This window comes from Heterodontus francisci, chromosome 27 (assembly GCF_036365525.1).
Source record: "Heterodontus francisci isolate sHetFra1 chromosome 27, sHetFra1.hap1, whole genome shotgun sequence".
NCBI lineage: Eukaryota > Metazoa > Chordata > Chondrichthyes > Heterodontiformes > Heterodontidae > Heterodontus > Heterodontus francisci.
In genome coordinates this window covers 23635608-23656907 of record NC_090397.1, presented here as the reverse complement: position 1 = coordinate 23656907, position 21300 = coordinate 23635608, and the positions used below count along the sequence as shown (strand labels likewise).

Genomic DNA, 21300 nt, shown 5'->3' with positions numbered 1-21300 from the left:
AGCTAGGAGACAGTCACATTCATGCACCTCCTAAGCACTGGTTTCAGAGTAGCATTTGCTGCAAGCATTGGCCAGGTAGATCAACAAGCACAAGAAGAACAAATTAAAGCAGAAATGTGCATTTATATGGTGTCATTAACATGGAAAAACTTTCCAAGCTTCTTTACAGTGGAAAGAAAATTAGACCCCTGAGTCAAAGCAGGAAAAATTAGGAGACTTGACCAAAAGCAGGATCAAACAGATGCATTTTAAATGAGGTCTTAAAAGAGCAGAGGGAGATGTGGAGGCAGAGGGGTTTACAGAGCAAATTTTCCCAGAAAGTGGGAAAAAAGCCCCTAAAATATCTGTGTAAAGAATTTTAAATGGTTTATAAGAACTCACTACTCCTATCTGCTCTCACTTCATGCAACTTATATATGCAGAAACTAGGTGCTTTATTACTTCTCAGCAGCATCAGGGAAGTGGCTAAGATACCATGTACTTTGTGAGTAGATTGTAAAACCTTCTTAAATATGTATGCTATCTTCACAGGGAGTGCTGTGTTGCCATCTTTCGGATAGGTGCTTAACTGAGGCCCTGTCTGCCTTCTCAAGTGAAAGTAAAAGAACCATTGGCGCTATTTCAAAGAAAAGCAGGAGGATTTCTCATGGTGTCCCAGCAAATATTTAATCTTCAACCAACACCACTAAAACTGATTGTCTGATTAATATCTCATTGTTGTTTGTGGGACTTTGCTGGGCATACATTTCCATCTATCGTGACATCCCATAAATGGTTCTGGCAATCACAGGAAACAAAGTCCAGTTCCCTCACAGACTTGCATGTATAATCTTTTCTTCATACCTGAGATATTAGCCAGAAAACTTTGGCCTTATCAGATTATTAGACAATAAGATAAACAGAGGTGCCTTTCCTTGAAACTATTTGCTGACTCTAGGAAGTATTATATATTGCTTAGACATGAGAAAAAATACAATGCAGAAACGCTATAGAATTCCTACTTCTGTAAAATGGGCATTGCCTATTTTTTGGTGAAGGAAAAATTTCACATTTAGTGTGGAAGTATTATTCCACAGGTGTTACTTAATGCCCCTGTGGTTTTCACACAATACTGCCATGCAAATTACCTAAGTTCTGTGCAGGATGTCAGTAATGCTTACTCATAAATGAATGTAGATGTATATCTGTCAGTGTGTCTGGTGAGCACTGCAACGGGCTCAAGGGCCAGGTCTCAGGAGAGTGGTCGATGGTTGTTTATATATTAAATCAGAGCTGACTTCTACCTACAACAAAAACAAGAAATGCTGGATTCACTCAGCAGGTCTGGCAGCATCTGTAGAAAGAGAAGCAGAGTTAACGTTTCGGGTCAGTGACCCTTCTACCTAGGCTGGTTCCTGGAACAAACTCTGTGCAGATAAGCTGTGAGACTTTGATAATTGCACATGTGCGGATGGTTCATTCTGCAACACCATGACGCCATAACATCACAACATTCACCCTGACATCCTGAAGTGGTTTGGTGTCTTTACTAGGCCACTCAGGGAGCACCCAGATCAGGCAGCAGTTCAGGAGACACAAAAAACGCAGAGCCTTCGCTACCATTAATTTTGTGTAAATTGATAAGTTTACATTTGGCAGTATTATTAGATGTGTGGCACCCAAATAATGTGGGTCAATAGAACTGCTGCAGTACAAAAGCATGTTGAGCTGTTAAGCTCCAGAAATAAATTGCAGTAAGATATTTGACTGGATCAAGAGTTTGACGTTAGTATTTTGTGAAAATAAAGAATTATACAATAATGGATTAAAGACAGTGCTCTACATAGGATTGCCAACTCTACTTGTATGTATTCAAGGAGATCTCATCACATGACCTTGCACCTACAGATGCCCCGTCCAGTCAAACAGACTTTTCCCCACCTCTGATAATAAACAGAAGTGTTTTAATAGAAATGAAAAAAAAAATCGCTCAATTTTGTTTAATGCCCCTATGACTTTTCTCCTGGCTGCTCGCAGCAGTGTCCTGGACATTAATCTTTAATTCCTGCAAGCTACAGGACATTTATATCTGCAGTTGCATAAATAATCAAAATGAGAAGTAGATATGTGTTGATTTTGCATATGTTCATAGTAAAGCAAATTATAGTGTCATGTGGATCATGAGTTCATGTTACCTCACTGTGAAACTTCTGTATTTTCCCTTGTGTTCAAATATGTGGTTATGTTGATTAAATGTGAGTCATGTTTAAGGGGGATTATATCATGCTGGGTAGCACAAACACAACACTATGATACAATACTACAGATTGAAATACACATAGTGTAGCATTGAGGGGATTTAAACAATGAGGTTTCAGACACTTTGAGTGGAATTGTGAGAATAACTTAAAAGCACAGTGAGACTCAGTGGAGGACAGATGTTTGATGTGAAGGTCAGTGTATGATTCCTTTGGTGTTTCCATGTAAAAACTGTGCTGTAAGACTAGTGATCTGCACATTATCTCTGGATGGACCTGAACTGACCCCCTGCATGCTTTCTTTCAGATTTTACAGGTGAACAAAGTAATGTCTGTCCTGTTTTACGGCATGCTTCTCACTTATCTCAGTGGCATCCAAGCTACAACCATGGACAAGAGAAGTTCTTCCGAGGACTCCGTGAGCTCGCTCATCATCAAGATCCTCCAGGCGGACATCCTGAAGGGCCGACTCTCCAAGCAGAACGAAGAGGTGAAGGAGAAATACCAGGACACCAAGCAGAAGGGTGATACCCAGAGGAATACAGTCTCACTGGGAAATACAATATCTGACTTCCAGCCGATTGTCTCGGTTGATGCCGAGTTACTAAGGCAGAAGAAGCGCTACCACTCGCCCCGAGTGCTGCTGAGTGACCGGCCACCTTTACAACCGCCTCCTTTGTATTTAATTGAGGATTTCACAGAGAGTTTGGAGATGGACAATAGAACAGCCAGGAAGAAGCGGTATGCAGACCGCAGGGGCCACCGTGGCGAGTACTCAGTGTGTGACAGTGAGAGCCGCTGGGTGACGGACAAAACAGCTGCGATCGACATCCGAGGGAAGCAGGTGACCGTCCTGGGCGAGATTAAAACGGGCAACTCTCCCATCAAACAATATTTTTATGAGACGCGGTGCAGAGAGGCCAAACCGGTCAAGAACGGCTGCAGGGGCATCGATGACAAACACTGGAATTCCCAATGTAAAACCAGCCAGACCTATGTCAGGGCACTGAGCACAGAGAACAATAAATATGTGGGCTGGAGGTGGATCAGGATAGACACCTCCTGCCTCTGTGCATTATCCAGAAAACTAGGCAAATCATGATTCCCTGCCCCCTCCCCTTTTCCTCTTTCTATGTGAATATATAAATTATTACTTTAAATTATATGACTTTGCATGTAGCATATGAATGTTTATATTATAGTATAGTTCACAATTTTTATTTATTAAACAAAAGGTCAATACATCTGACAAAAAAAGCTTCTTACAACTCACCAAAACAAGATATCTAAGTTGTGCCTTGCTTCCAGCATCTTTAAAAGTCATTGGACCCGTGTTGTTGTGCATTGGTAACTGGTCCAAATGTTTACCTCCCCTTGCTATTTCTCCCAGCCACTTTGAAGTCAGTATTGTTGTGAATGATTTATAAATGGGATTTTGGAAGGTTGGTGGCACAGTTAAAACTCAAGCACGAACAGTGGCTGCCAGTCATAAAAGTGCACATATACCATTAAATGCATGCTGCATCTTGAGTGGCATTTGCAGTGAGACTGAGAGAAGGAAGCTGAGATCAGAGGGAAGGCTGGCAACGCCATCTGCACAGATAAAGCTGTTCCATATGTTTCACTCAGTCCCAGAGAGTTGTTCTTTCAGGGAATTATATGATCTTTGCAGTACTGGAAAAAAGACTGCTGTGAATTTTCTCTCTCCCCTCCCCCACCCCATACTACTCTTGTAAAATTACTCTGCACAGCAACCAATTTCAAAGTGATTTTCTTTTTAATGTACTGTTTGCTGTTTTCACCGAATTGGACCCTCCTTACAATAAATCCTCTTCAAAATGTAAGTCCTCATAAGCTGGGACTGTATTTGAGGAGAACTGAACTATTTGTTTTCCTCTTTTGTCAATTTCCCTCATCGTACTTTACACCAAATTCCATATCTAGCCAGTCTATGATTACCATCTTTAAATATTCTGGTCTGCTGAAGGGAAACTGCTATGTGGTGCTATATATTTGAATGCTTTATCTTTTGCAAACGGTTTGTAATTTCCAGTGAACTGTTCAGTGAGACTCATGGCTGTGGAAAGAAGTTAAAATTGCCTACTATATGTCACAATGGTAGCTGTGTTACAAAGGCAAAAGGCTGTTTTTTCACTCTTATCAGTATAATAACAAACAGGCTCTGCACCCTGAGTAACTTGAAGTTCTGCCAATGATCCAGTGTAACAGTCTCATCCATACAAGGTCCCTTAACAAAAGTGACTGCTCCTTAAACAATGATTATAGCCTAGAGTGGAAAATGCTATTTTTTCAAATTCCTCCCACAGAAAAATACGATCACAATATAGCATAAGGAGCATATGTAATCTCCCCTCCCATTAGTGCAGACTAATTGTGATTGGTGAATTGGTGAAAGTAAAATGGTGGCCAGAATTTTACGCCATCCCGGCAAGCGGGAAGGTGGCGGGGGGGCGGTGTAAAATGGAGTGGGAGGCACCGGAAGACCTTCCCAACCTGCTCTTGCCTCCGCCACTTTATGCAGGGCGGTGGCAGCGAAAAACAACCTGCCCACCCCAGGCCAATCAAGGCCCTTAAGTGCCACTTAACGGCCACTTAAGGGCCTTCGCCTGCCTCCATGCGGATCTTATGTGCGGCATGCGGGTGTCCTGGAGCCAGGAGAAGCCGCCTAATGAAACCACCTGGCTTCTCAGCGTCCTGGGGTGGTCCTCATGGTCGGGCAGCCGATAGCGGGCCGCCTCCGCTACTCCAACCACCCCCAAGACCCAACACACCTCTCTACCCCCCAAATGACCACCCTTGCCTCGCCGGGGCCTAACCAATTATCCCTGGCGAGGCAACCAAAACTTACCTTCCATCCTGGCTCCCAGGCATCTTCTCTTCATGCTGGGCTGCAGTCCCGCCTCACAACAATTGAAGCCCGGGGACCCGCAAAATACAGGTCGGATCCCCAGGCGAAGCAGAAGCAGGTTCGCTACCGACTTTTCAATCGATGGCCAGCTCCCGTCCGCCTAGGGTAAAATTCCAGCTGGTGTGTATGAGACTGGTTTAGATCATAGAAGCGCTTGACTTTGGCCATAGGAGATCTGGGTCAAACTCAAGCATAGATGCAGGTGAATAACTGCCTTTACAAATGAATGAGTTCTACTTGCCCACAATGGAGTGGTTCCTTAACACTTGACCCTGCCGTTCCTGCTTTGCCAGGTGAAGCACTGAAAATGTAGATGAAACGCAAAGAATACACCCATTCATCATGTTGGTGTAGTTGAACAGTACTATTCTTCTGTTCATATGTGAGTACATTCTCAAGGTGATATGGAGGAATCAAACATTGCTGTTGATGTATGCCGTATCACATCTCAACAAAGTGCTCATTCCTAGACATAACACATTATCCCTAATCCAAGTAAACATAAATATGACAAAACTGAACATGATTTGATACAATGCAGTATTGGCTTGGTTCTTCAATAAATTTCCCACTGTAGAATTTAGTAACTCAAGCCCAGAAGGTTCCATGTTTGGCCAATGTTCTGTCTTGAATTAGCTGCTCTCAATTGGGGATGGTGAAGTATCAGAGGATGGACAGCCCCTGTGGAATTGTACCAGAATTGGTGACCTCCTTCAGGAAAAGACTACTAAACACAGATCAAATAGTGTAGATGACAACTTTGCAATAACTTTTGTAGCCAAGAAATTTTATACATTCAACATGATTGTCCTAAATTTGGAACAAACTGTTAAACATTCTTAAATAAAAAATGAAAATGCTGGAAATACTCAGCAGATCTGATAGCGTCTGTAAAACGATGCTACCAGACCTGCTGAGTGTTGCCAGCATTTTCTGTTTTTATTTCAGATATCCAGCATTTGCAGTACTTTGCTCTTCAATTAAGCATTCTTCTATGGTTTCTGTTTTACCCAAATTTCAGGTTGTCACTATAACGTACACATCAGTACCAATTTTGGGTCTGTGGTGTCAGAAGTTGCACTTTTACCTCTGCGTGAGAAGGTCAAGTTTTGAAGCCCCACTCCGGTCACTTGAGTACTTAATCTAGGCTGACACTTCAGTGCACTATAGAGGGAGTACTGCCTTTCAGTAAATACATTAAGTCAGTCCCTATCTGCCCTATTAGGTGGATGTAGAAGATACTGTGGCAGCATTTAAAAAGAGCAGGGACTTTCTTCAGTCCCTTGGCCAACATTTATCCCTTAACCAATATCATTTAAAAACACATTATCTAATCATTTATCATATTGTTGTTTGTGGGACCTTGCTATGGGCAAATTAGCTGCTGTACTTCCCTACAGTAAATGTGCTTTGGGGCATCTTGAGATAGTGAAAGGCACTATATAAATCCAAGTTCTTGGTTTATCTAATCCATTACCCTTTGATGGTACTCTTTGGATGACTGCTGGTACATCTATGTTTATAGAGGAATTAACATTTCCAATAACAACCTCTAAATTCTAACCTCAGTCATTTACATATGGAAAATATGATTGCTTTTGAGAAAAGTAATTATAAGCTATTATGTTGATACTTATATCAGTATCCAATGGATACATACTTCAAACTAGAGAACCCAGATGTTCTTAGTATGAAATCCAGAACATTACAGTCAGCATATAGAGATCATTTTGATCTTCTACTGCCTATGGATTGGCCTTAGGAATGGCCATCACCTGCTTAGACACATTGCAGATTACCAAAAATGCAAATATTGTCATGTGACTACATAGCGGACACTGACAAGAGATGTAGTAATTTCAAGATGAAAGTAATTCTTAATTTCTTCCATCTGGCAATAACACTAATAAATAATGTTTAATCATTTTAATGGAATGTGAATGGATTTCACAAATGCAAAAATATAGCAGTATAACTGTGCCAATGCAAAGTAGATAAGTTGGTAGAAGCAAGGTTATTTAGCCGATTGATTTCACTTTGCCATACAGGTCCATAGGCAGGATCTGGTTGGGCATTTCATTTCCCTCCTCCCTGACTGTGAAGCCTATATTACTTTACTTCCTGTTGAATCAGGAGTCTGCTCATTTCTTCTTTGAATCCCTCCGTTGAATCTATAGAAGTGTAAGGTTGTTATCCATTTCTCTCTCTTCTTAATAATAAAATTAAATAATTTATTTATGAGACAAAACATCTGGTTACACCTAAAACTTGCAAGAAAATCTTCTGCAGATGCCACAAGCCTAAGGCTATTAGTCATTAATGGCTTTATGGCCCTGTTCAGGAGAACCAGCTTCTTGATGTATAAAAATGCTTTACTATAGATTTAGTAAAAAGATCATTTCTTAAAGCCAGGTTTGTACATCATAGGAATGGCTGACAGTATGATGAGGCAGTATGACTTAGCACCAACATGTAGCACCATGTAACATGGGTTCACACCTGTTATCCCCATGCTGACAGGCTTCTGATCTCATAAATGTCATTGTAAAGAGCTGCTGAGCAGAGGCGGGCGTTTCCTTATGTAGGGAGGAGAAGTCTTGAAGTCTTCACTAGACCAACCTTCTATACCCCTTAAATCCACTTTAGAACCGATTTTGCAAAGACTTGGGAACACATTAGCTACAATTGACACATGGCTTGAAAGAGCAGGGAATGTGTTAAACAATAGCCTGAAAAGAATGCATTCGATATTTCACCAAAAGAATAAGTTGTGGTGACAGTTTAGGTACAACCACTGCTACTGCCATGATCTAATTATTTTGGTGCCGTTGACAATCAAAAACAAGCAGGACCACTAGAGAGCAGTATTTCCCTAGCTTTGAGCAATGGGCTATTTGACAAAGTTATTTGATACCTTGAGGTTCCATTTCTATTGCCTTAAACAGCAAATCACCCACCAATACAAAAGAGACATTCAAATTTAATTTATCATATTAAATAAAATTATTCAGTGTTTTAGATTTTATATCGAAAAATGTAGAACCAATTTTCCAAAACCAAAGCATATTTTGAATTTAATATATGACTGGTGAAATCTAGTATGGTAAGAATTAGATCAGGAAAACAACCATTAAATGTCCATATAATGTGTACAATTTTCCACGGCATTCTCTTACCATGGATCTGTATTATTCACATCTTACTTTCTTTCCTTTGTCAGTTCAATGTAAACCACAGTGTATAGAGAATAATAGATGTCTAGGAGTGACTTAAGTGAGGTTCAGGTGACATCATAACTATAAGGGAAGCTGAGGAATTTATGAATGTAAACTACATTTTGTAAGAGTGTGCCATCTTTGAACTCATTTCTAGACACCCTTTTCTTTATAATATAATCAAGTCTTCAATTTTTGCCATATCCGCTCTCCTTTTTGAGTTTTGTAATGTGTGTTTATATGTCACAGAATGTCACTTCCTTTTCCACTGATAACCGTTTCCACTCCAATCACCTATGTTTACCATATGGATTTGTGTTATGTGAAAAGGTGTTTTTATAATTGAATACTTGGCCAAGATTGTAATGGAATCGGATGTCAAAAAGATGGTATTTCACTGAGAAACTCTCTTACTAGATTATAATACTATTGTATAAACCATGCAGCTATAACCATTGTGCAATGTTACATTATGGTAGAAATAATTAGATTTTTGAACTTTACCTCAAAGCAACTGGCAGTGCGATGCAAAGTCAATCATTTAAGGCCCCAGTTGATTAATTTAAATCTTGTAAATGTCACTATTGTAGAGCCACCGCCAACATCTGCAAACAATTTTGTTACACGTACACACATTTTATACAGTTATCTATACCTCTGCATTTAAAAAAAAAATATTTTGAACCCTAATTTATTTTATTCATCAGTAAAGTAAACCCCCTTTTGCAAACTGTTACTGGTTGTGTTACATTATTAGCCTAATAACCATTGCAGAACTAATATTCAGTTATTAACAGCAGTGAGTATCTGTTTATGTCTACATCTTGCTGGCCACTTTTTAATTATTTTGGATCATTCCTATGAAACATTAATGAACATGCTAAAATGGAGCATGTTTAAACTGGCTCATTGCAGACTCTGGTACACTATGCCTGTGTTTGGAAGGGTTTGTACATTGCTCTGTAACCTCCCATAATATACAGAAACACACACTGTTTTATTGACAACAAACCCCATCAGATTGCATTCACTTTTTTCCAAAAATGATGGTTGTTATTCTCCTGATGAGTGAATCGGTCAAAGAATGTTGTCTGCTGTGTAGAAAGCTAGTTTAATCCCAATACAGTAACCCCTCTGAAAAGATAGCCAAGTTGTTTAAGTGCAAAATAATAAAAAGGTATGTAAATAGCTTTTATTCAAATTGTAATTTATTTTTTCAGTATCTGAGAAACTGAAATTCTTTATTTTAGTACAGAAGTTGTATGTTCTCTATTTTGTATGTATTGCCTGCTTGCAGTTGTTTTCCTGATTTGTAACATGTAATAAAGTACCACTTGTATTGTGAGCCTGAAAGAAGCTTGGCATTCATCCTGAAGCATTGTGGAGCATGAGGCCTCAATACAGAGGCCTCTGCTAAAAAAAGACAAGTGAAATAATGGCACCTCTTGTTTATATTCACTGTTCTTCTGTTTAAGAAACTAAGACTTGGTTGTGATGTTTATGGAAAATAATGCACCTTTAGCCCCACTGCTGTACAAAAAGCCAAATGTCAGTACCTCGTGTAACTTTAAAAGATTTATTATTAGCATCCTAGTATTGATCAACTGTCTACTCCACGTGACTGCACTATTTATATCTACCATACAAAAATAAAAAGTTCTAAGTGTCCCCATGTGAATAGTGTCAAGAAACTCTGTAAATGGCAGATTGTTCTTATCATGTTCCTGGTCATAGCACTTCTGCTGAATTCTAGTTGAATATATTATTGTATTTGCAAATACTTCAATCTTTTTGGATAATATAGATTTGAACGACACTGCCTGAATGAAAATCAGACAGAAGCAAATTAATAACTGGGAAATGCACTAAAAAGGGGTCAGGAGTCATTCTATTGCAAGTGTTATAAGATAATTCCAAGATGTTTTAGAAGCAACAGAATAGAAATATATGCGATACACCTTTTAAAGTTTTGTTATGAAATCTTGCTACAAATACTCTGATGTTCATTAATTTTGCAGTCAGTGACAGCCAGTATCACATTGTCAATTCTTTCTGTTCTGTGATGTAATTTATATAGTCTCCTTAGTAAGTGAGAATGCTAATGGACAATGATATTTTTAGAAATGTTTCTCAAAGCATATGTAACAGCTTACACACTTGAGAATTCAGCTTATGCAGTCAGCATTTTCATTTTCTAAAAGTCTTCAGTTTGTGCGAACAACTTTCCAGGTCACTGATAAAACTGAACAAATAGCTAACAGGAAAACATCGCTACTTACGTAAAGAAGGGCAGAAGGCTTTAGTCACTCATGCTGTGACTGCTATTTATTTTGCTGTGTGCTTTCTTTCACTTTCAGAGCTGATGCTGGTTATCAAAGGCAGAGCTTGGGTTTGTGCCTCTGATGTCTGGAAAGCCATAGCAAAGGACAGATTAATGTGTATTTCACCCTCCAGCTGCCTCAATAAAGGTGACAGCAAATGCTGGTACCTCTTATAATGAAGTGATAATTCTGTAGAATACATTTCTCTTCTAAATGATTGTATTGTGAAAAATCTTCAGTTGGGCAAGTTGTCAGCTCATTCTAAGGGGTGGATGGAACTCATTTTTGTCTGTATTTGTTAAAATAATGTATCCAGGAAGAAAAATGTGTTAACCATTGTGGAGAGATGAACTTTAATTTTGTGACATTTTGCAAGCATAATCATTGGATTATACAGTTAATTATGACAGTGGATGTACTGTTTGATCACCAAGATCAGTAGGTTTGTCAACAAATTCTGAAAATAAGTCCAGAAAATCATTCAGATTTCTTTACAGAAAATGGCTGCTTTGGGGCTTATCTTATTCTGACGAATCAGAGAAACCAGTCAACAAATTAACCTGACTTCATAGGAAACATTAATCTCTTATTTTTCCTTTTCAGGTGCCTTTATTGGTTTAGCCCTGGTGCCATCAATGAGAAAATAAATGTATAGGTGCCTCCTTGTGAGGAGGCACAACTATTACAATAATTCAAACAAAAAATCTAATCTATAACAAATCATAATGGTGTTCTTTGTGTCTAATAGATGCTCTAATCCCTGTGGTGCCCACTGGTCAGGGAAGGCCTCAAGTGTATCAATGGACTGCCATGCTCCCTCTACAGGGCCACCCTAACTGATGTGCTGTGTATTTACAGGGTTTTTTTTTCATTTTAATTTCAATTTGCAGTGTTTTTCTCTTTATCACAATAATAATTGTTAGGTTTCAATGGTAGCAGATATTAGCTGTTAGGTCTGCTGCCTTTGTGTGACCAGATGTTTGACCAGATGTCAGGAAATTCCATAACTAGGCATTTTTCCAGACACACAAATCAACAAAGGCTGGGCTATATATAAATGGGCTGGGATAAAAATTTATCAGATTTTGCCAACTAATTCAAAACTAATTGGAAAAAGTACAACACCATCAATATACTGGAAATAGGATCAGTGTGAAATATCTGCTGAGTGGATGTAAGTATCAGACTGCTCAGACAAGATTTGAATAAGCTGATTGTCTTGGTATTATACATCAAGGGCTTGCAATTTTGGATGAAATCTGTTGACAATGATTTCTGAAGACCATTCCTTCATTGAAAATGTAGCCAGAGTTAAGTGTATTTTATGAAATGCCAGTCCAACTTGCAGATTAATGAGATACAGATGTTGACCAGACTCTAGTCATTCAGGGCAGCTGCAGTTAACCCATGAAGCAGCCAGCTCCCAGTTTCACTGCGAGATCAGTCCTAAACTTTGTGCCAATGTGTGTTTCAACAAGTCAAATAACAAAACTGCAATGATATTGTCGATGAGATGTCTTAGCATAAAAGGAATGGCAGGCTTTCATGTTTGGTCTGAATGCAATCAGCCTGCATAATCTTGCTGCAGCAAGCTTGCTTGTACCTCCATATTGGTTTATAAAGATACAGAAAGTAACAAATTATTTTTTCTTACTTTTGAGCATCTTTCGGCAGTAACAGCTTAACAGTGTGTTAAGACATAATGATTGGTAGGGGTTCAGATTAAAATGAATTTTAAGTCTCACCCCTACTGTAAATTCTTTATGTGTGTTCCTATATATATATTTCTTTATTATGATTTAGCATTTCCATGATTCTGCAGTCCCATTAGGGAAACCGTGCTCAATGGGAGCACGAGTTCGAAATAAAGTAGGATCACGGAAATTGCCCATAGATCTTGGACTCGTGATTCTTGTTATTAAAGAGAAAGGCTATTCTAGGTGTTGTGATGATGTCCATGAATACAAGATGTTAAAAATGAGAAAAAGGCCATTCATCCCAGTTCACCCTCTCATTGTATGTCCACCTACAGGAATCATGCAGGCCATTTTTCCTTTTCATCTTTTTTGCAATCAAGTCTGGTATCCCATACTTTCTGCTGAATCAGGATTCTGTCAACTTATTTTTGGAATTATTCAATCAAATTTGCACATGCCGGCTAGAAATTTATTCCACAACAGTTCGAATTGGAATGAAATTACTTCTTATGTTTGCGTTGTGGTGCTGTTACCTTATTGCCGTATCTCTAAGATCTTTTTTTCCAGATAAATCCAAAGATTTTTTTCACATCTATCATGCTCTTTGTAATTTTGAAACCACCATCTTCCTCTCCTTCGACTATTTTTGATTGCCAGCTACACATTAGCTTCATTCACCTTTCTTCAAAGCTCATTGATTCAAGACCCAGAACCATTTAATTCCTTTATGTGAACTCTGTTAACAATGACCATGGGTACATACAATAAACCACATAAATGAGAGAGAGAAAGGTAATGTAGTGGTTATGATGCTGGGAAGCAATCCAGATGTCATGAAAAGTATTTGAAATTGAGTTTAAAGAACCTGTTCACTTGTGGGCTAACCCCATAAAAATGATAATTAAAGCTTTCAGATTATCAAAAACCAACTGGCGCACTAATGTCCTTCAAAGATGGGAAGCCACCGCCCCTACCCAGTCTGGCTAGATGTGACTCCAGTCCCACAAATACCCTCTGAAGTGGCCACTCAGTCGTACAAGTAAACACTAGAAGGGCTCATGACCACCTTCTCAGGGTAACTAGGAATGCAGCCATTGCCCATGTTCTGAGAACAAATAATAAAAATAAAAGAGCTCGGAGTGGGAATCATTGCAAGATTAAAATTATTGGAATTTTTTAAATTGTGAAAGAAATTAGACACAGATCAACAACACCATTCTGAAATATGTAAATTTTGCAATGAGCTATTACATGAATGACGGCTCCAGCATGCAATCGAGTAGTCAAACTAACTGCAGCTTCACATAGATTGTCATTGTGACTACGCCATGGGTTTTCATTAAAAATATTGGCCTTTATAGGGGGCTAAATTGGATAACCACCCCCCCCCCCCCCAAATTTGGGCACAGGGATCACGATGCACGATTAAACTGCACCATTAATTGTGATGTATGCAGCATGCCGATTTCGTGCTGCCTGCACAATTGAATGACCTCTGCATCCAGCTGGCACTAACTGCATTGTTTATTGGCTGGATGCATCAGCAGAGGGCCAATATCATGCGTGGCTAACAGCACTTATAGCTAGCCTGCACCTCTTAAAGGGAAGCTGCATAGTGGCTGGAGCAGCTTCTGGGAGTCATGTTGAAGAGCATCTGGTCTGGGACAGTGAGGAGTAGCACATCAGGGGAGAGAGAAGCCTGCAAGATTTTCAGAGACTACACTGAAGGTCTTGGTGGAGGAGGTGGAAAGGAGGAGAGATGACCTGAATCCTCAGTGTGGAGGGAGGTCCTCCGGACACATGGTCAAAAGGCAGTGGGTGCAGATAGCCGCAGAGGCCAATGCCAGGAGTAAAGCCCAAGGACCTGGACGCAGTGCTGCAAGAAGTTCAATGACCTCACAAGTGTGGTTAAGGTCAGTAAATGCATCTTTAACTGCCATATCCTATCGACTGTACCAGAAGCCTCAGCCACTGCTCAAATCACTACATCCCCATCGGTCACCTACCAATAATCTATCAATCATGCCTCATACCCAACATTCATAGTTTCACCTCACCCTGTGCACTTAGCACTACTACAAATTGCACACTCAAATCTCACAGCTTGCATACTCGACCAGTTATTCAACCATGACAGGCACATCAGCCAAACAGATTGCATGACACTGACATACTTCCCTCTCTCTTACGGGGCAAGGTGGCACACAACCGGAGGTGGCAGGAGTTGGCCAGAGGAGGACAGACATGCCTGCATGTCCTAATCCCCAAATGGCCCATTGCTGATGCTGCAGCTAATAGCAGGGCTGAAACCATTGAAGATATATCCTCATACCTAATCCTCTCCTTCTCATATCCCACACACTCTTCTGATTTACAAGCTGCAGATGGTGTAAATGTGCACCTCTTAATTATCCCCCAACCACTCACTACAAACTTACCCTTGTGCCTTTTCCCTTTCAGATATCTAAGAGGTGCAACCTGGCCAGACAGTGGAGGAACACCAAGAAAAGAGTGATGAGGAAGACACAGCACTGTCACTTGATTTCACACTTGTAGCCACCATCTCAGATACTGACGCTGCATTTATCGTAGAGGATAGATTAGAGGTGGGATCTGCACATGGAGATGAGTGATCTGCAGCCACGGCAGGAGGCAAGGATAGCACAGATGGCAGCTCACCAGAGGGCAAGGTCACATGTGGGTTCTGCTGTAGAAGATTCAAATGAGGACTTCGATGGGGCAGCTTACAGAAGAATGCTGATGGATATGCATAACAAAATGCTTGGTGTATTGGAAAGTCTGTCAGAAAGCTTGCGTTCAATGTTAAGGAGGATGGAGGAATCCAGCACCAACTTGGCACTGGGCTGTGTGCAGAGTTTGAAGCCCAAATGTTCTAGCATGGAAGTGGCGGCCAACTCCCTTCAGTGCTTGTAGACCCAACCATGATGTAATGTCTGATGGCCAATGAATTATACTTCAAGGGAGTGGCCTGTATTTACCTTTGAACAATAATTTTAAAGCTTTATTTCCCAATGGATTGGAATGACATTTTTTTCTCAATGATGCCCAAAAAATGGCCCGTGTGAGTGGATTAGGAGTGACATTGCTGCAATCTATGAATCCTGAGGGACTTGAACACATTGAGTACATGGCGAGGCACTGAGAAAAAGGGAAGTGAGATATAACTCTAAACCCAGTAAAGCAGAGACAACATGCCAGCACTGCCTCCCTATACTATAGCACACTTCAACAGTACGCAATCAGTCCTTGCATGGAATAGTCACTTCTGAATTCCTACACAACCTTCTCCTACACTACAAACCATTGTACTCATCAATCTAGAGCCGTAGAATTTCCCAGCAAAGAAGGAGGCAATTCAGTCCATCACTCTTCAAGAGCTATCGATTTGACCTCATATCATATGCGTTTTGCCCATACCTTTTCAAACATCTATCCATTCTTTTTAAAAGGTACGAGCAGATCTGCCTCAGCAGTGGGCATGGGGACTCAGGACCAAATGCAGTCTTCAAGTAATGAGGGGTTAGAGTGAAGGGTTAGAGGGGAGCAGATATTTACATATGAACATACAAACATACATACGAACATACAAATTAGGAGCAGGAGTAGGCCACTCGACTCCTCGAGCCTGCTCCACCATTCAACAAGATCATGGCTGCTCTGATTGTAACCTCAACTCCACATTCCCACCTACCCCAAATAACCCTTTACCCCCTTGCTTATCAAGAATCTACCTACCTCTGCCTTAAAAATATTCAAAGACTCTGCTTCCACCACCTTTTGAGGAAGAGACTGCCAAAGATTCACGACACTCTGAGTGAAAAAAATCCCTTATTTTTAAACAGTGACCCCAAGTTCTAGATTCTCCCACAAGAGGAAACATCCTTTCCACATCCACCCTGTCAAGACCCCTCAGGATCTTATATGTTTCGATCAAGTCACCTCTTACTCTTCTAAACTCCAGCGGATACAAGCCAAGCCTGTCCAACCTTTCCTCATAAGACAACCTGCCCATCCCAGGTATTAGTCTAGTAAGCCTTCTCTGAACTGCTTCCAATGCATTGACATCCTTCCTTAAATAAGGAGACCAATACTGTACACAGTACTCTCGATTTGGACTACAAAGTGCTGATGTAATTTAATTGCCACTTTGAAGTCATACATTCTGTAATTTTTACACAGTACTTTGTTTTTATATTATTATTTATAGTTAAGTAGCAAAATATGCAGCAAATAGGGAGAGAGGGAGATAGAGTTAGTTGGAGCATCAGAGTTTCTCTGAAGTACAGACTTCAACAGAACAGAAAGTGCCCAGAGGCCCAAAATTGCAGTGCCCCCATTGCTGAGAAGGTGTTACAGCATGATCAGTTTCCATAGGCTATCTCCATTATAAATATGGACATAGAAATTTATAATGGAAAACATTGATATAAGAGTGTGACAAAAAATGTGACGATAAGGTTTTACAGACAGGAAGTACATATAGATTTTTTTAAAATTATATTATAAATTATGGGTTCAGCTTCCGTCAGAGTTTCTGGTAGGGTATTCTATGTCATACCAATCCTTTTGCAAAAAAAATATTCTGGCAACTTTTCCTTTTGTTCTTTTGCTGCTGACCATAAATTTACACCCTTCAGTTACTGACTCATCAATCAGAAGAAATTGCTTTTCCCTCTTTACCTCACCAAATCAACACATTACAAAAGTATAAGACTGGGAGAGACCAACCTGAGAAACAACGAGGAATTTCATTAAATAAAAAGCACATTTACTGAAAAATGGAAGGATCTATTACTACAATTGCCGAAGTTGGTAGATCATCTGTCAAGGCTGTCAGGGCTGAGGAACTTTAATACTATTAAAATGATCAGAGAACAACTATCATATGGTTTCTAGCATCCAAACTCAAGCACTCACAGTTCCTGAAAATCCTTCACACACTCCGCTGTATCAGACAAACTGATAAGTCAATTGGCCAACTACCCAATCTTCATCTTCTGTAATATTACATTCTACAAAAAAACCTTCAAAAGCCTTTCAACTAAAATGGAAAGTGAGGAGGATTGAACTCAATACAACAGTTCATTTGCATGTGACGCTGTACTTAGCTTCACAAGGCATGCAGATGTTTTACTCAGCACCCACATGTAATCAGGCACATCTGTTCTACAGTGCAACTGTCTAAATGTTTTATACTTAATTTAATATCCAACTATTCAATGAAATTCTTTTGCCCAGTCCTTGCTGAGCTGGCTAATCTCATCCAGAGCAGCAGTTGGGATCTTGTCGTTAGCCTCAGGAACACAGGACTGGTCACAGGATGAATCAACCACAGGTCCCATTCCTGATTCTTTGCCAGTGGATGTTCATGCAAGTTGTGTGGGCGTTGGGTGATTTTACCTGGTAAATTATGTGGGTGTTGGCGGAGCATAGCGTATTAAATTAAGTATAAAACATTTAGACAGTTACATTGCAGAACAGATGCACCTATCACTGCAAATACCCCACCAATACTCACTGCCCAAGCACATACACCATGACTTCTCGCTTAGCTGCGTGCGGTGCCAAAGGTTTTCCTGTTCCTCTGGGACTGTGCCCTAGCAAAAGAAATGATCTTTCTTAAAACACACCTCTTTGAACAAGATTTTGGCAACTCCTGCTAATATCTCCTTTTGACATCCAATCTTCTCACAAACTGCAGCGATGAACATTGGAACATTTTTCTGTGTTTCGGTGCTATATATGCTTTAACCATTTACATTTGATACACAAGCTCCTTGCCTAGTTTCTGACTGAAAGTAGAAGCTTACCAAAGGTTAGCTGGGAAAATGATATGGAAAAGCAGCCTTAATGAGCTACTGAAAAGATTTAGAGAGATGCATCCACTTAAAGATGAGCAGTCGCATGCAACAAAAAATAACCTTGGAAGACAACCTTGAGTAGCTGTGGGCCTAGATATCCGGCTGCAAACTGCACCATCTCGGCCTGGGCAGCGCAGTCTGGGCTGGCTGGCTGACAGGTAATAACAACTCTTCAAATATTGCCTCAAACTTTTCCATTTTATTTTTCTTCTGTTCTTTTCTGTCTCTATTTGCATGTGTGTATCGCATATGCATGTTAGCATTGGGCGCGTTGTGTAGCCGTAGGAATTAACCAAATTAGAGTTAAGTTTAATTTTAATAAATTTCAAATTTTCTTCTTTAAACCTAAGAAAGCCTGTTTGTGCTGGTTTCTTTACCTTATAATTGGAAAGCGGTGAACAAGGATTCACCAAGGGGGAGCTAAAAACACGGTGTGTTTAAAAATAAACCCTGTTACGGTTAGACCAGGTGAAGGCTGAGAGGGACCTGTAGACACCTTTCTCACCTGGTCGTGACACAGACACTGTGCATTTCTGTACAGACAGTTTAAATTATTTTTAATAGCAGTTCCTCTCATTTTATTTTTAACCATCTTTTAGACTTATATAACTAGTCATTCCCTGGCCATTTGTGTCCTCCCTTAAGTTAGTCTGTCCCATGCTCTCCTTCCGTGTTTCATTTATATTTAAGCTTGTTTATTTCTTGTAGATCTTTCCTCCCATTGCATTTACACAGCCTTTCATGACCTCAGGATGTCCCAAAGATCTTTACAGCCAATTGGTCACTGTTGTAATGCAGGAAACACAACAGCCAATTTGCCCACAACAGACTCCCACAAACAGCAATGTGATAATGATCAAATAATCTGTTTCTGTGATATTGATTGAGGGATAAATACTGTCCAGGACACTGGGGATAACGCCCATGCTCTTCTTCGAAATAGTGCCATGGGATCTTTCACATCCACCTGAGAGGGCAGATGAGGCCTCAGTTTAACATCCCATCTGAAAGTTTTAAGCCTTTATGACCTCCCTATTTGGCCTTTCCACTAGGACACTGGTCAGTACAGCTACTTGCTGCCCCAGTACTGGTGCATGATGAAAAGGAACCTCTCTTACCCACACCAGTCTTTAAGCCATGTGTTAACTCATCTGATTCATCTGTCTCTCTGCCAATTTGCACGTGGCTTGGGCAATAATCCAGAGTTTATTATCCTCGAGGTCCTGCTTTTTAATTTAGCTCCTAACTCTTGATATTTCCTCAGCAGGACCTCCTCCCTGTTCCTACCTACATCATTTGTTCTGACGTAGACCATCCAAATTCCTTTCCAGCTGACTTGGCATAACCCTTATCCTGGCATCAGGTAGGCGACACATCCTTCAAGGCTCTTTTTGTGGCTGCGACAGATGCTATCTCTCTCCCCTAATTATAGAGTCTCCTATCACTATCACATTTCTATTCTGCTCTTCCCTCCACTTGGACAGCCTTCTGAACCACGGTGCCTTGATCTGCAGTATACCTGTCCTTTCTGCAGTCTTTCTCTTTGACCTCACAGGTAGCAAGTACATCGTACCTGTTGGACAGGACCAGTCACTGCTGGACCCCCTTCTCAACCTCTCCTAAGTCCCCACTACCAGGCTCCCTGACAGTCACACGCTCCCCTTCCTGAATCTGTGCTTTCCTCTGGGGTGTGACTGAGTTCCAGATAAATTATCCAGAAATTCCTCCCCTCCTTTACATTTTGGAGTTTCTCTAACTCACTGTCTGGCTCAATAACTCTGACCCAGAGCGACTCAAGGCTGAGACATTTCCTGCAGATGTGGGAATCTGAGAGAGTCTTGCTTGTCACGATCTCCCACATACCGCAGTTTCGACACATAGCCTGCTCTGTCATCTCTAGTCTTTTTAATTTACTTGTTTATTGATAGCCTGAATTAAAATTAGGTCAACGACTTTTGTTAAAAGAGCTTACTGTTTATTCAACCAATCTACTCACCCTCAAAGCTTCCTCTCTGTCCTCACCGTGATGCTACTGTTTCAGATTTTCACTTACATTCATTTAACTGCCTACTTTTTTAAAACTAAGTTTTATCTCTGTGCTGGTTCTGATGCCACTTGTTCAATTTCTGTTGTATCTCAGTTCTGCTGTTGCCACTTTATCCCAGGTCTGCTTTTGCCTAGTCTCTAAAAAAATAGAGGTATAGATTTGCAATGAAGATGATTAAAATGAACCACTACTCCAAGATATTGGCCTCGAAATTTGGGGGGTGGCCACTTTCACCCCTAACACAGGTAGGGTCTGTGCCTGACCCCAACCACACCCCCGCTCCCACCACCGCTGGAGATTGGGCCCCAGACCTCATTTACAATGGAATGACCCTGGGTGAGGAGGTCAAGAAGGGAAGTGGCCCACAGGAGGTCAGGGATCATGGGCCTAAGGGGCCTAAGTCAGGCATCTAGGGACAGGGGGCAAGGAGATTGAGGATCAGGTCTGGGGATCCTGGAGATTGAGGCAGGGGGAGGGAGTTCCGGATCGGGGATGGGGGTATGAATGTCAGGGTTGGGGGTTGGCAGGAGATTGATTTTTGAGGTCAGGGGGCCTGGAAGTCAGAGGTTGGGGATCCTGAAGCTGGGAGTGGTGACAATCAGGAAGGGAGTTTAATGTGGTGTGAGAAGGAGATTACTTACATTCAAGTGAGTAGCCAACCCTTGTTTGTTCCAGGTTTTCTGCAGGATTGGTTTCCTTGAGTGGAGCCAGCAATGATGCTTGCTGCCTTAGGGCAAACCAATCTTGCAGCAGAGATCTCAAGCAGGAATTTAGGCCCTTATTTGAATATGCAAAGGGTCTTATGCTTGCTTCAGACAGGGGTGAAGGATGCCTTTGGTTTTTCCTTATCCAATATGGCAGGTGGCACACCTGCAGTTGGAAGGATGCATGTGTTTCCTGCCCACCGTTATAGAGACTTAAGAGGCCGCATCATACCCGAAGAATGGGTGCCAGGTGGCCCGATTTCTAGCC

The 21300-nt window shown here is 40.8% G+C and overlaps 1 protein-coding gene across 1 annotated transcript in view; it reads left to right on the top strand.

The window, feature by feature from the left end:
• Positions 1-3343, top strand: part of ntf3 (neurotrophin 3) — a 28800-nt gene extending 25457 nt beyond the window's left edge. The window contains exon 2 of the mRNA XM_068059712.1: positions 2545-3343. Coding sequence (XP_067915813.1) covers positions 2545-3339 — 795 coding nt within the window. The 3' untranslated portion in view covers positions 3340-3343. The remainder of the gene's footprint in view (positions 1-2544) is intronic.
• The last annotated feature ends 17957 nt before the right edge of the window (positions 3344-21300 follow it).